We start from the raw sequence: 15,985 nt of genomic DNA, 5'->3' as shown, positions 1-15,985 counted from the left end.
TACCCATAATTTCACCAAGATCTATTTCACCTGTCTTTTACAAAATATTTCACTATATTATTATTTCAGAATTGCACTTAGTGGCATATGGTCATTGAGCACTTGGAATGTGGCTAGTCCAAATTGAGTTGTGCTGTAAATGTGAAACACATCAGATTTTGGAGACTAAGTATGGAAAAAAATGTAAAAACTCATTTTATACTGCTATTTTGGATATATCAGATAATATAAATTAACCAAATTAATTTCATTTCCTTCTTATCTTTTTAAATGCGGCTGTAATAGGAAACTGAAAATTACATGTGCCTCATATTATACTCCTATAGGACAGCACAGGGCTGGAACACTTGAAAACAAGGTGGCTCCAGCTTGAATTTACCAGTATTTTATATACGATCTGCTTTTGGAAACAGGCATTGTGAAAAAGAACAACTGGCTACTTTTATGCATGCTTTTAATTTTTTCTAATGAACATACATTACTTTTTAAATAAAGATGTTATATTCTGTTTGTAATCTAAGACTTTCAAAAAAGGACTAGTATTTAAGACCTGGAGCATAAAAGATTAAAACAATGAAGAAATCGCATTCCCCTATTACATGTGAACTTCTGTCAGGTGCAAACATGAGGCAGCCAGAGGTAGAAGTGGAAATCTGGGAGAATGCAGAGCGTTCACTGTTTGCTGTACAAAGTTACCATTCTTGTCAATTAGTGTGGAAGCTCTACTCTGGGGACTGTCGCTGCGACTGTCCAAACCACTGTGCTCACGTTCTTCTCCATGTTTCCATGAGAAAGAGCTGTTTTTCTGGCACCAAGGATTCAGAATACACACTTCGTCAAAAAATGGTAGAGCGTGAGCAATTTTTTTCTTTCCACATCTAGACTAGAAGACCTTTTCCAACTAAGCTCACTCGTTCTAATCATCTGACACAAAGGGACGTGTCCATAAATTAACATGTGACTGCTTAATGATTTCCAGTAAAATACAGCATAATATTTTTCCTTACTGGTTTAGGGCAATTTATTTTGAAATGTTGCTTTTGTATTGTTTGCTTCCTGGCCACACACCGGAACACTTGTTTTCAAAAGCCTTCTTCTGACAGTGGCACAATCCCGTTCACCCTCCATCTTCAGGGCTTTCCATGAGGTCCTGGGAAATCCCAGTTTCTAGTAATACTCTGGCGCATTCACTTCATCTGCAAAAGCCACCGGCACAACCACCCCCTGTCGGTGCAGCTCTCGAAGAACATCTAATATGGAGTCTAATTCTGTGCGGAACTTGTCCAGCTCACGATTCTTCAACTGTGCGAGTCTTTTCCATTTCTCAACTTCTTTGTTTTGCTCAGTTTCTACTACTTGGTGTGTTTGCTGTATTATCTGAGGAAAAAAAAATTCACATTACCGTTACAGTTCACAGTGGGGGTGAAGACTTAACAATCTCAAAGAACTGAAGTGGGACAATGCTGACTGTAGAAGGGAGGGAGCAGGAGGGGGAGCCTTACCTAATGGGATCCATTGTGTCAATCAACAGGCTGGTGGGTGAAGCGGGTAAGAAGTGGGAACTCTAAATCTGATAGGGAGTTAGGAAGTTTTAGTCTTTTTTTTTTTTTTTCTTACTCAAAACTTAAAAAAAAAAAAGTAGCATTTAAAGCATCAGAAATTTCTAATACCTTAGTATGAATCCAACCCCCGCCCTGCCACCTCCCGCAAAAATGTTGTTCCTCTTAAGAATAGCACTTGAGGTGCAATCAAAACAGTTCTAATATACAACACATGTCATTTACACACATTATAACAATAGAAATGTAAAAGAATAGGCATTTTACATATGTTAACTCATTTAATCCTGCCAACACACGAGGTGAATTCTATATATTTATCCCCATTTACCAGGTAGTTTCTGGAAATGGGGGCACAGATTAAGCAAAAAATAATTTGCCCAAGATTCACACACAACTGGTTAGAGGCAGAGTCAAGGTTTATACCCCAGCAGTCTGGCCTCAGAGTCCCTGCTCTTAACTACCACCCTAGACCGTCTTGCTCATGTGGATGAATTTTTTCAACTCTGAAATGAGGGTACCCTGTCCAGTAACTTATAATATACTTCTTATAATTTCAAAATGTCTTACCATAAGGGAATCATTAGTCACAAGTATTACAAACCACAAAAAGCTGGACATATAAACAACTAGCTAGGGCAACAAAAGCAATAATGTTTCTAACTATTAAATATGTTGGACCTCTGCAATATAATTTTTATAATTCTGTCTGGCTATAGAATAACTTCATAACTCTAAAAAGCACTGGAAAAATACTGTGTAAATACTTGAGTTAAGGGAAACACAAAATGCTGTATGAACTTTCAATTCTAAGCTTTAAGCATACTTGGAAAATTTTGGATGTCTATTGAAATTGGGCATTTAACCAATTTTTTCCAGATATATTGATATAATTGACATATAACACAGCATAAGTTTAAGGTACACAATGCATACATTGTGAAATGATTAATACAATAAAGTTAACATCCATCACTTCACAGTTTTAAAATTTTTTCCTTATGATGAAAACTTAAGATTTACTTTCTTAGTAACTTTCAAATATACAATAGACAGATAGACCAATGGAACAATTTAGAGCCCAGAAATAAACCCATGCCTTTATTATGTTAAGGTCTTCCCTCCCTCCCTCCCTCCTTCCTTCCTTCTCTCTTTCTTTTTTAAAGATTTTATTATTTGAGAGAATGAGATAGAGCATGAGAGGGGGGAGGGTCAGAGGGAGAAGCAGACTCCTTGCTGAGCAGGGAGCCTGATGCGGGACTCGATCCCAGGACTCCAGAAACATGACCCGAGCCTAAGGCAGTCGCTTAACCAACTGAGCCACCCAGGTGCCCCTTCTCTCTCTTTAAGATTTTATTTATTTATTTGACAGAGACACAGGGAGGAAGGGAACACAAGCAGGGGGAATGGGAGAGGGAAAAGCAGGCTTCCCGTGGAACAGGGAGCCCAATGTGGTGCTTGATCCCAGAACCCTGGGATTGTGACCAGAGCCAAAGGCAGACACTTAACAATTGAGCCACCCAGGCGCCCCAAGATATTCCTTCTTTCCCTAATTTGTTGAGGTTTTTTTTTTAAATCATGAATAGATACTGAATTTTGTCAAAGGCTCTTTCTACATCTATTTAGATGATCATAGGATTTGTATTTTTCATTCAATTAATGTGATGCACCACATTTATTGACTTGCATATGTTGAACCATCCTTACATCCCAGGGATGACTCCCACTAGATCATAGTGTATAGTCCTTTTAATGTGCTGTGGAATTTGGTTAAATATTTTTTTGAAAATTTTTGTTGGCCTATAGTTTTTCTTTTCTTGTAGTGTCCTTATCTGGCTTTCTTATCAGGTTAATGCCAGCTTTGTGAAAATGAGCTTGGGAGTGTTCCTTCCTTTTCTAGTTTTTGGAAGAGTTTTTTTTTTTTTTTTTAAAGACTTTATTTGAGAGGGAGGGGGGGGTGAGAGAGAGAGAGAGAGAGAGAGAGAGAGAGAGAGAGAGAGAGACTGCACAAGCAGGGGGTAGAGGGAGAAACAGGCTCCCCGCTGAGCTGGGAGCCCAACATAGGGTTCGATCCCAGGACCCTGGGACCATGACCTGAGCTGAAGGCAGATGCTTAACCAACTGAGCCACCCAGTCGCCCCACTACTTTTTATGAGTTTGAGAAGGATTGGCATTCTTTAAAAGTGTGGTAGAGGGATGCCTGGGTGGCTCAGTCGGTTGGGCGTCTGCCTTCGGCTCAGGTCATGATCTCAGGATCCTGAAATCAAGTCCTGCATCGGGCTCCTTGCTCAGTGGTGAGCCTGTTTCTCCCTCTGCCCCTCCCCCTGCTTGTGCCCTCCCTGACAAATAAATAAATAAAACCTAAAGAAAAAAAAAAGTGTGGTAGAGTCACCTGGCCCTGGGCTTCTCTTTGTTGGGATATTTTTGATTATGGATTCTGTCTTATTAGTAAAATGGTCTATTCCTATTTTCTATTTCTTAATGATTCAGTCTTGGTAGGCTGTATGTTTTTAGCAATTTACTGATTTCTCCTAGGCTGTCCAGTTTGTTGGCATATAGTTGTACATAGTAGTCTCCTATGATCCTTTGCATTTCTCTGGTATCAGTTGTAATGTCTCCTCTCCCATTTATAATCTTAAGTCCTTATTTCTCGGTTAGGCTAAAGGTTTGTCAATTTTTTCAAAGAATCAACTGCTAGAGTTTTGTTAATCTTTTCTATTATCTTCCTAAACTCCATTTCATTTATTTTTGTTCTAATCTTTCTTTCCTTCTGCTAACTTTAGGCTTATTTTGTTCTTTTTCCAGTTCCTTGTGCTGGTAAGTTAGGTTGTTTATTTGAGATCTTTCTCTTGATTTAGGCATTTATAATCTTCCTTCTTAGAACTGCTTTTGCTGCTACCCATAAATCTTGGTATGTTGTGTTTCCAACTGGCTCAAGATACTTTTTTTTTTTAGATCCTTTTTAATTTCATTTTTAATTTATTTGATCCATTTGTTATTTAAGTGTATGTTGTTGAATTTCTATGTATTTGTGAATTCTCCAGTTTTTTCCCTAGCAATTTCTAGTTTCCTATCATCGTGGTCAGAAAACATACTTGCTATGATTTCAATCTTAAATTTGCTAAGACTTATCTTGTGTCCTACTATATTATGTATCCTAGAAAATTTTGTGTGCCTGAGAAGAATGTATATTTTGCTGTTGTCGGAGGGACTGTACTGTGTATGTCTGTTCTATTAGGTCCATTGTGTCTATAGCATTATTTAAATCCCATGGTTTCCTTATTGATTGTTTGGACGTTCTATCCATTGATAAGAGTGACATATTAAAGTCCCCTACTATCATTGTATTGCTGTTTACTTCTTTTAGTTATTGTTAGTGTTTGTTTTATATATTTAGGTGCTCTGATGTTGGGTGCATAAATATTTAGAACTGATATATCTTGATGGACTGACCCTTTTATCATTATATAGTTACCTCTGTCTCTTTTGGAGATTTTTAGATTATAATCTATTTTGTCTGATGTAACTACAGCTACTCCTGATTTCTATTTGTTACCATTTGATTGAAATACCTTTTTCTGTCCCATCACTCAGTCTATGCTGTTTTTAAAGCTAAAGTCTTCTTTTAGGTGGCATACTATTTGGACTATATTTCATCCATTTGGCAATTTCTGTGGTTTGAATGGAGCATTTAATCCATTTACATTTAAAGGAACTGCTGATAGATAATGAATTAATATTGCCATTTTGTTCCCTTCTGTTTTGTAGATCCTATGTTCCTTGCTTCTTATATCTTGCAGTCATCTTTTGTGATGTGATGACTTTTTGTAGTGGTATGCTTTGAGTCTTTTATCATAATCTTTTCTGTAATTAGTACAGATTTTTCCTTTGTGGTTACCATGAAGCTTACATAAAATGTAATATATTTATAACAACCTAATTTAATTTTGATAGCATACCTACACTTTACATTTTCATTCCATGCCCCCCAAGCTTTAGGTTACTGAAGTTAAAATTAATTTTTAATATTTTGTATCCAATAACAAATTAGTGTAGTTAGTTATTTTTAATATGTTTTTTACCTAGAGTAAAAACTGTTATAAACTAGAGTTGTAAATGAATTAGGAAGCACCATTACAATATTAGTGAATCTTACTTTGACAACTTATTTACCACTGAGTTTTTACACCTAACATTTGTATGTTTTTATGACGTTAACTGGTTTCATTTTATTTCCACCTGACAAATTACATTTAGCATTTATTTTAGTGGTAATGAACTTAGCTTTTTATGTTTATTGTATTGTGTATGACATAATGATTGATGTTTGCATAGCCTGTGAAAAGATTACATAATAGTAGTTAATATCCATCGTCATACATAGTTACAAAATGTGTTTTTCTAGTAAGGAAAACTTTCGAGATTTACTCTTTAACAGCTTTCAAATATACAATTTATATTTCCTTATAACTTACTTACAGTAAGTAAGTCACCATCCTTATAACTTACTTACTTTACAACTTTACAAGTTTTTACCTTTGTCTCCCTACATGCATTTTGCCTGCCTCCCATACCTTGCCTCTGAAAACCACCTATCCTCTATGAGTATAGCATTTAAGAATTTTTTAAATTAACTTTTTAAAAATTTCTGATAGCTTTTTATTAGTGTATAGGAATGCAACAGATTTCTGTATATTGGTTTTGTATTCTGCAACTTTACCGAATTCGTTTTTTTTTTTGTTTTGTTTTGTTTTATGTTATGTTAGTCACCATACAGTACATCATTAGTTTTTGATGTAGGGTTCCATGATTCATTGTTTGTGTTAACACCCAGTGCTCCATGCAGAACGTGCCCTCCTTAATACCCATCACCGGGCTAACCCATCCCCCCACCGCCCTCCCCTCTAAAACCCTCACTTTGTTTCCCGGAGTCCATTGTCTCTCATGTTTTTTGGTAAAGTCTTTAGGATTTCTTATATATCATGTCATTTGCAAAGAGTGACAGTTTTACTTCTTTTCCAATTTGGGGACATTTCATTTCTTGAATAATTGCTCGGATTAAGATTTCCAATACTTTTTTGAATAAAAGTGGTGAGAGTGGGCCTCCTTGTCTTGTTTGTGATCTTAAAGGAAAAGCTTTCAGCTTTTCACCATTGAGTATGATGATAGCTGTGGGCTTCTAATATGTGGATTTTATTATGTCTAGGTACATTCCCTCTATACCCCATTTGTTGAGTTTCTATCAGGAAAAGATGTTGAATTTTGCCAAATGCTTGCTCTGCATCTATTGAGATCATTTTATGACTTTTACTCTTCATTTTGTTAAGGAGGTGTATCACACTGATTTGTGGATGGGGAACCATCTTTGCATCTCTGGAATAAATCCAACTTGATGGTGTATGATCTTCCTATAACATATTGCTGAATTTGACTTGATAATATTTTGTTCATGAGTTTTGCATCTATGTTCATGAGGGACACTGACCAGTGTTTTCTTGCATGGTTTTGGTATCAGGGTACTGCTGGCCCTGCAAAATAAATTTGAAGAGTTTCCTCCTCTTTTATTGTTTGCAAATGTTCAAAATGGATTGGTACTGATTCTTCTTATATGTTTTTAGAATTCACCAGAAAAGCCGTCTGGTTTGGACTTTGTTGGGATGTTTTTGATTACTAAGTCAATCTCCTTACTAGTAATCAGTCCTTTTAGATTTTCTATTTCTTCATGATGTCTTTTTGGTAAGTTTTATGTTCCTAGGAATTTATCCATTTCTTCTAAGTTGTCCAATTTGTTGGTGTACAATTACTCATACCAGTCTCTTATGATCCTTTATATTTCTGTGGTATCAGTTGTAATGTCTCTTTCATTTTGATTTCATTTATTTTAGTTTTCTCTTTCCTTGGTTAGTCTAGCTAAAGGCTTGTTAATTTTATCTTTACAAAGAACCAACTCTTAGTCTCTTTGATCTTTTTAGTCTTTATTTATTTCTGCTCTGATCTTTGTTATTTCCTTCCTTTTGCCAACTTTGGGCTTCACTTATTCTCTTTCTAATTCCCTGAGGTGTAAAGTTGTCTATTTGAAATCTTGTTTCTTGACATAGGCACTTAATACTATCAACTTCTCTCTTAGGGGATGCAGCAAAAAATAGTTCTAAGTTCTGGTATATTGTATATCCATCTTCAACTGTCTCAAAATATTTTTAAATTTCTTTTGATTTGTTCTTTGACCTACTGTTTGCTTAAGAGCCTTTGGTTTCATTACACACACTTGTGAATTTTCCTTTTTTTTTTTCTTGTAATTGGTTTCTAATTTTATATCATCGTATTTGGGGAAATTGGCCTGTTATTTCAGTCTTCAATTTATTAAGACTTGTTTTGTGGCCAATATATGACCAATCCTGGAAGATGTTCCATGTGTGCTTAAAAACGTGTATTGTTAACTTTTGGATGGAATGTTCTGTATATGTTAATTCCATCGTACCTAATGTGTTATTTCAGCCAATGTTTCCTTAAGGTTTTGTGTCTGGATGATCTATTGATGAAGGTGGGGTATTAAAGTTCCCGACTTCTGATGAGCACTGGGTGCTGTATATAAGTGTTGAATCACTAAACTGCACACCTGAACTAACACTACACTGTATGTTAACTGGAATTAAAAACTAAAAAAATAAATCCCTACTATTATTGTATTGCTATTTCTTCCTTTAGGTTCATCAAAATTTGCTTTATGTATTTTGTATGTCACATTGTATGTTTTTTGGGTCACTCCTTTATCACTACGTAATGACCTTTGTTTCTTATTACTGTTTTATAGTCAGTTTTGTCTGATATAGTTAGCCAAGCTTTCTATTGGTTACCATTTGTATGAAATACCTTTTACCATTCCTTCACTTTCAGTCTATTTCCTTACATCTGAAGAGAGTCTTCAGTAGGCAGCATATAGATGGGGCCCCCCTTTTTTCTTAAATCCATTCTGCTATTCTGTCTTTTCATAGGAGAATTTGGTCCATTTACATTTAAAGTAATTATTGATGGGTATATATTTCCATTCTGTTAATTATTTTCTGGGTGTTTTGTAGTTCTTCTATTCCTTTCTTCTCTTGTGCTCTTCCTTTGTGATGTGATGTTTTCTTAGTGGTAGGCTTAGGCTGATCTATTTATTTTTTATTATTTTTTTAACTTCATAGTTGACATACAATATTCAGGCATACAACTAGTGATTTAACATTTATTTTCATTATAAAAAGCTCACCATCTGTCACCATACAAAGACATTACAGTATTATTGGCTATATTCCCTTTGCTGTACTTTAAAATCTATGACTTAGTTATTTTATAACTGGAAGTTTGTATCTCTTAATCCCCTTTACCTATTTCACCTGTTATCCCATCCCTCTCTCCTCTGACAATCAGCAGTATGCTCTCTGTATTTGAGTCTGTTTTGTTTTTAGATTCCCCATGTGAATGAAATCATACAATATGTCTTTCTCCGACTTATTTCACTCAGAATAATATGTTGTAGCAAATGGCAAGATTCCACTCTTCTTTATTGCTGAGTAATATTGCACTGTTGTGTGTGTGTGTGTAAACACACAAATACACGTGCATATGTAGCACATCTTTACTGACACATGTATTGATGGATCCCTAGGTTGTTTCCATATCTCGGCTATTGTAAATAATGATGCAAGAAATATAGGGGTGCATATATATTTTTGAATGTATTTTCATTTTATTCAGGTAAATACCAGAAGTGACACTATTGGACCATATGGTATTTCTATTTTTCTTAAAGTTTTATTAATTTGAAAGAGAGAGTGAAAGAGCAAGAGAGTGCACCAGTGGGGAGGAGGGGCAGAGGAAGAGGCAGACACCCCACTGAGCAGGGAGCCCAACCCTGGGGTCACAACCTGAGTTGAGGCAGATGCTTAACTGACTGAGCCACCCAGATGCCCTGGTATTTCTTTTTTTTTTTTTTTTGAGGAACCTCCATATGGTTTTCCATAGTGGAAGGAACAACTTACATTCCCACTAACAGCACATGAGGATTGCCTTTTCTCTACATCTTCACCAACACCTGCTGTTTCTTGTATTTTTTTATACTATCCATTCTAACAGGTGTGAGGAGATATCTCATTGTGGTTTTGATTTGCATTTCCCTGATGATTAGTGATGTTGGGCATCTTTTCATGTGTCTGTTGGTCATCTGTATGTCTTTGTAAAAAATATTCAGGTCCACTACCCATTTTTAAATTAGATTTTTGTTGGCACTGAGTTATGAGTTCTTTATATGTTGTGGATATTAACTCTTATTGGATATAAGATTTGCAAATACCTTCTCACATTCAGAAGGTTTCCTTTTCCTTCTGTTGGTTTCCTTTGCTGTGCAAAAGCTTTTTAGTTTGATGTAGTCCAATTGTTTATTTTTGCTTTTGTTCTCTTTGTCTGAGGAGACATATGCAAAAAAAATTGCCAAGACTGATTCGAAGAGTTTACTATTTTTGTAGTTTTATGGTTTCAGGTCTTACATTTAGGTCTTTAGTCCACTTTGAGTTTTTTTTTTTTATTTTGTACTATTGATATTTTGATAGGGATTGCACTGAATCTGCAGACTGCTTTGGGTACTATATCTGAACAATATTCTTCCAATCCATGAGTATGGTATATCTTTCCATTTATTATGTCATCTTCAATTTCTTTCATCTAGGTCTTAGAATTATCAGAGTACAGGTCTTTTAACTCCTACATTAAATTTACTCCTACATACTCTTTTTGATGCAGTTATAAAGTGACTGTCTTAATTTCTTTTTGCTAGTTTTTAGTATATAGAAATGCAACAGATGTCTCTATCCTGCAACTTTACTGAATTCATTTATTCTGATTTTTGGTGGAGTCTGTAGGGTTTTCAATATACAGTATCGTGCTATTTATAAAGAGTAACAGTTGTACTTCATCCTTATTAATTTGTATGCTTTTTCTTTCTAATTACTGTGGCTGTGAATTCCAGTACTATCTTGAGTAAAAGCAGTGAGAGTGGACATCTTTGTGCCTGATCGTGAAAAAGCTTTCAGTTTTTCTCCATAGAGCAGCATCACGTTAGTTGTGGGTTAGTCATATATAGCCTTTATTATGTTATGTTCCCTCTATAGCCAGTATGTTGAGAATTTTTATCATGAATGTATGCTGAACTTTGTTAAATGTTTTGCATCTGCTGAGATCATCATATGATTTTTATCTTTTGTTAATGTGGTATATCATGTTGATTTGAAGATACTCAACCATCCTTGCATCTCTGGAATAAATCCCCCATATTGTAGTGAATGATCTTTTTAATGTACTTTTGAATTCAGTTTGCTAATAGTTTGTTAAGGATTTTTGCATCTATGTCCATTAGGGATAGAGTCTGTAATTTCTTCTTTTTTGTACTGTCTTTGTCTGTTGTTGGTATTAGGGTAATAGTGGCTTTGTAGAATGACTTTGAAAGCATTCCCTCCTCTTCAGTTTTTTTTTTTTTTTTGGATAGTTTGAAGAGGATGGTATTAATTCTTCTTTACAGGTGTAAAGATTTCTTCCAACATTTAAAGCTATCTGGTCCTAGACTTTTCTTTGTTGGGAGTTTTTTGATTACCAATTCAATTTTGTGACTAGTAATTAGTCTGTTCAGATTTTCTAGTTCTTCCTGATTCAGTCTTGGGAGACTGTGTATTTATAGACATCCATTTCTTCTAGGCTGTTCAATTTGTTGGCATATAACTTTTCATAGTAGTCTTTTATAAACCTTTGTATTTTTGTGGTATCGGTTGTTAATTTCCTCCTCTTTCATTTTTGATTGTACTTATTGAAGTCCTCTCTTATTTTCTGGATGAGTCTGGCTAAAGGCTTATCAATTTTGTTTATCATTCAAAGAACCAGCTCTTAGTTTCATTGATTCTTTCTATTTTTTGGTCTCTATTTCATTTATTTTTGTCTTGATCTTTATTTCCTTCCTTCTCCTATCTTTGAGCTTTGTTCTTCTTTTTAGTTCCTTTAGGTGTGATATTAGATTGTTTGAGATATTCGTTTTTGTTTTTTTTTTTTAAGATTTTATTTATTTATTTGAGAGTGAGCACAAGTGGGTGGGGGGAGGGACAGAGGGAAAGGGAGAAGCAGACTCCCCACTGAGCAGGGAACACAATTCGGGGCTTGATCCCAGGACCCGGAAATCATGACCTGAGCCAAAGGCAGACACTTAACCAATTGAGCCACCCAGGTGCCGAGAGATATTTCTTGTTTCTTGAGGTAGGCCTTTATAGCTATAAAAATTTTCCCTCATAGAACTGCTTTTGTTGTGTCCAGAAGATTTTGGAATGTTGTGTTTCCATTTTTATTTGTCTCAAGGCATTTTAAAATTTCCTCTATGATTTCTTCATTGACCTATTGATTATTTAGTAGCACCTTGGTTAGCCTCCATGTATTTGTATTCTATTTTTTTTTTTTTGTAATTGATTTGTAGTTTCATATCATTGTGGTTGGAAAAGATGCTTGCTTTGATTTTAATCTTACTAACATTCTGAAACTTATTTTGTGGTTTAATGTGATCTATCCTAAAGCTCATTCCATGTGCATTTGAAAATGTATATGCTGCTATTATATACAGCATATTACATCCAATATCCATTAAGTATATCTGGTCTAATGTGTTGTTCAAAGGCACTGGTTTTTTAATTGATTTTCTGTCCAGATGATCTATCCATTAATGTAAGAGAGGGTGTTAAAATCCCCTACTACTATGATATTACTGTCACTTTCTCCTTTTATGTATGTTAATATTTGATTTATATGTTTAGGTGCTCCTATGTTGGTTGCATAAATATTTACCATCGTTATATCCTCTTGTTAGATTGATCCCTTAATCATTATGTAATGCCCTTGTCTCATGACTGTGTGTTGCTACCTTTTTGATTTCCATTTGCAATGGGATATCTCTTTCCATCTCTATGTTCAATCTATATGTCTTTGGGTCTGAAGTCAATCTCTTGTAGGTAGCATACAGAGGTGTTTTGTTTTTTTTTTCTTTTTATCCATTCAGTCACCCTATGTAAGAATGAGAAATCAATCACACTAATCTCTTTGTCATCCATTTTACATTTTGTAGTTCCTATAATGATAAAGGCTAAAATTCTGACATGATTAAACAGCTAGGGTTTCTCTGTGGGACTCAGGTCAACCATAAACCTTTGCATTTCTGTGGTATTTTTTGTTTTCAAAGAATATATACATTTACGCTGTTATAGACTGAATCTTTTCTGTGTCCCCACAACCCCCCCTTTCATACGTAGAAGCCCTGACCCACAGTATGGCTGTATTTGGGGTAAGGTTAAATGAGGTCATAAGGGTGGGGTCCTGATCAGACTGGATTAGTGTCCTTATAAGAAAAGACATCAGAGAGCTCTTTCGCTCTTCGCCCTCCCTCACCCCCAGGCACACATGCTGGGGAAAGGCCTCTGCAAGCCAGGAACAGAATGCTCACCAGAATGAATCAGCTGGTAATTTAATCTTAGACTTCTAGCCTCCAGAACTATGAGAAAATTAATTTGTTTTTCAAGCAACTCAGTTTGGCAGCTCAAGCAGACCAATATACTGTTCAAGCAAAGCTAAATATCAGCAGAAAGGTTAATGCCTAAAAACATCATGCCCTTACTCCTGCCATTTTTAATTTCTATTAATTTATCTGTTTGTAGTTAAGGAGAGTAATTGTGATATTACTAGTGCAGGGCATATATTTTAAATGATTTCTTTTTAATATAATTCTACTTCTTACAAACATTTATGAAATGAATATGGAATATGGCTTCCAAAAACTCATTCCCAGGATAAAATGCCTAACATTTTAGGCAACCATCAATAATTAAGAACATGAGGGGCACCCAGGTGGCTCAGCTGGTTAAGCATCCAACTCAGTTTAGACTCAGGTCGTGATCTCAGGATCATGATCAAGCCATGCATCAGGTTCCACGCTCAGCTTGGAACCTGCTTGAGATTCTTTCCCTTCCTCCCACTCCCTCTCCCTCTGCTCCTTCCCCTGCTGTGTCCTCTCTAAAATAAACAAAATCTTAAAAAAAAAAAAGATACAAGTTGTTTCTCTATTATTCCAGAGATAAGACCAATCTTTAAATTTCAAATACATAAAGTCTTATATGCTCTTAAAAGCTGTATTTTTATTCTTAATATCAAGACACAATGAAATACTTTAGGAAGTGTTGGCTAGGGATGGCCAACCTACAGCAAACTGGAGGTACTTAAAAGTGAAGAGCTATACAAATATGTAAATATAATTTACTACTTTACCTGTTGAAGTTCCTGCTCTCTTTGCTGATGTCGCATTTCCATCTGTTTAATTTTCTTTTCTAAGCTCATGAAATGTTTCATCTCTGGTGTATGGTTTTCTCTGGCTTCTCTTAGTTCTTCTAGGAGTTTTGTAATCTAAAATTGAGATACAAAATAAATGAAAAACTGGTAAGAAAAATAAATTTTTTACCAGGTAGTTTTAAGAATATTTACTACATTTCCTTTGTATAAAATTTCTCTAGAGAAGACTCTTCTTGTTAATAAGAAAAATATCTTGAGTTGTTAGAATTAAGAGTTTGCATTCCCTATGTTCAGGAAAAAAAGGCTCATCCTAGCTCTGAAATGACCTCATAATCCAAAGGTTCCCGATGACTGGACCACCTCCTCCCATGTACGCCAGGCTGATTACAGCATTCAAAATGAAGGTGGGCACTGTCTTTGGTATATTTAGCTGTGCTAACAAAGTATCAATGTATTTAACAAGGCTGATTACTTTTAGGGTTATATAATACATTTAAAGCACCCTACACAGTATAGTACCCAACACACAGAGTTCAACCTCTTTCTGAGGAAATACACTGAATTCCTTCTGTCCTGGCTGTTGTCTTAGGTCCTGAGGATACAGACATGAAAGACATAGTCCATACTCATGGAGATTACAGTCTAGTGTGGTACCTCCCTTTTCATACTATGGTCAACAGAGAAAATGGTAATATTTTCATGGTACCCATTAGTAAAACAGAGGGGATCTGAGAGCTCTTTCTTTTGGGCTTGAAACAAATGTATTTTCTTTTTACCATATAATTTTAAATAATTTTCTAATTGTTAGTAGCAAAAGGCAAAATAATAAGTGAAAATGGCTAAAATGAACAAATTCCATCATGTTTCCCATGAAACAGTACCTAATAAAAACACTAACACTACAAGAAAACCCAAAAAACAACCCCTACCCCCCCACTGCCAAACCCCCTACAATTCCTAAGTAGTTTCTAAAATGTGAAAATACAAGCAAATTAAGTCAGGAGCAAATCTAAATCTAAATATTTAAATGTGGGACATCCCTGATGATATCATCCGTGACCAAAGAAATCTGCAGACTTTAATTCGGATGACTGCCACTATCATACACATAATGGTTAAATATCACTTCAACTTCAACACATAAACTTTTTAATGACTGAAATTTTGAGTTTGTAATGAGACAACATTTCCAGTCATCAGTATCTTACGATCCACAAGGAACCCATTCCTGTATACCAGCTGGAAGTTCTGGTCTAGTGAACGAAGTAGTCAAGTGAAGGAGAATTCTAATAAGTAAAAAATCTCCCAATAGGACCCGATGACTTCATAAGTGAATTTTTACCAAAAATTTGAAGAATTAATGCCAATCCTTGTCAAACTCTTCCAAAATACAGAAGAGGCGGGAACACTTCCAAATTCATTTAATAAGGCCAGCATTACCCTAATAACAAAGCCAGATAAAGGGACTATCAGGGGTACCTGGCTGGCTCAGTCAGTAGAACATGCGATTCTTGACCTCAGGGTCGTGAGTTTGAGCCCCACATCGGGTGTAGAGATTACTTAAAAATATTTAAGAAAAAAAAAATTTTTTTTAAAGACTCTATCAGACAACTATGGGCCACTATCTCTGATGAATATGAGTGGAAAATTTCTCAATAAAATACTAGCAATTTGAATTCAGCAGTACATTAACAAAATCCTTCACCATGATCTAGTGGAATTTATCTCTGGGATGCAAGATAGTTCAGCATATGAAAATCAGTGTAATAGATCACAAAGAATGAAGAAAAAAATCATATTACCATCTCAATAGATGCAGAAAAAGCATTTGATAAAATTTAACACCTGTTCATGATAAAAACTCTTAAATTAGGTATGGAAGGAATGTACTTCAGATGATGATAATATATCATAAGCCCACACTGAATTCCCGATTCAATGGTGAAAGCTTGAACGGTTTACTAAGACCACGAACAAGACAAGGGTGCTCACCCTCACCACTCCTATTCATTATAGTACTGGAAGCCCTAGCCGGAGCAATCAGGCGAGAAAAAGAAATAAAGGGCATCAGAATAGGAAAG

At 35.4% G+C, this 15,985-nt stretch overlaps 1 protein-coding gene across 2 annotated transcripts in view; it reads right to left on the bottom strand.

The window, feature by feature from the left end:
- Positions 1 to 440: 440 nt before the first annotated feature.
- The window catches only part of CEP162 (centrosomal protein 162), a 98,944-nt gene continuing 83,399 nt past the window's right edge, over positions 441 to 15,985 (bottom strand). For both annotated transcript variants that reach the window (XM_028108126.2, XM_088023920.1), the window contains 2 exons: positions 13,884 to 14,018; positions 441 to 1,377 (listed from right to left, as the gene is read on the bottom strand). In XM_028108126.2, coding sequence (XP_027963927.1) covers positions 1,168 to 1,377; positions 13,884 to 14,018 — 345 coding nt within the window. In that variant the 3' untranslated portion in view covers positions 441 to 1,167. The remainder of the gene's footprint in view (positions 1,378 to 13,883; positions 14,019 to 15,985) is intronic.

The sequence above is a fragment of the Eumetopias jubatus genome, unplaced genomic scaffold (assembly GCF_037043125.1).
Source record: "Eumetopias jubatus isolate StellerSeaLion01/CBP00866 unplaced genomic scaffold, mEumJub1_p1.0 scaffold_6, whole genome shotgun sequence".
NCBI classification, from domain to species: domain Eukaryota; kingdom Metazoa; phylum Chordata; class Mammalia; order Carnivora; family Otariidae; genus Eumetopias; species Eumetopias jubatus.
This window is presented reverse-complemented; position numbering and strand designations above follow the sequence as displayed.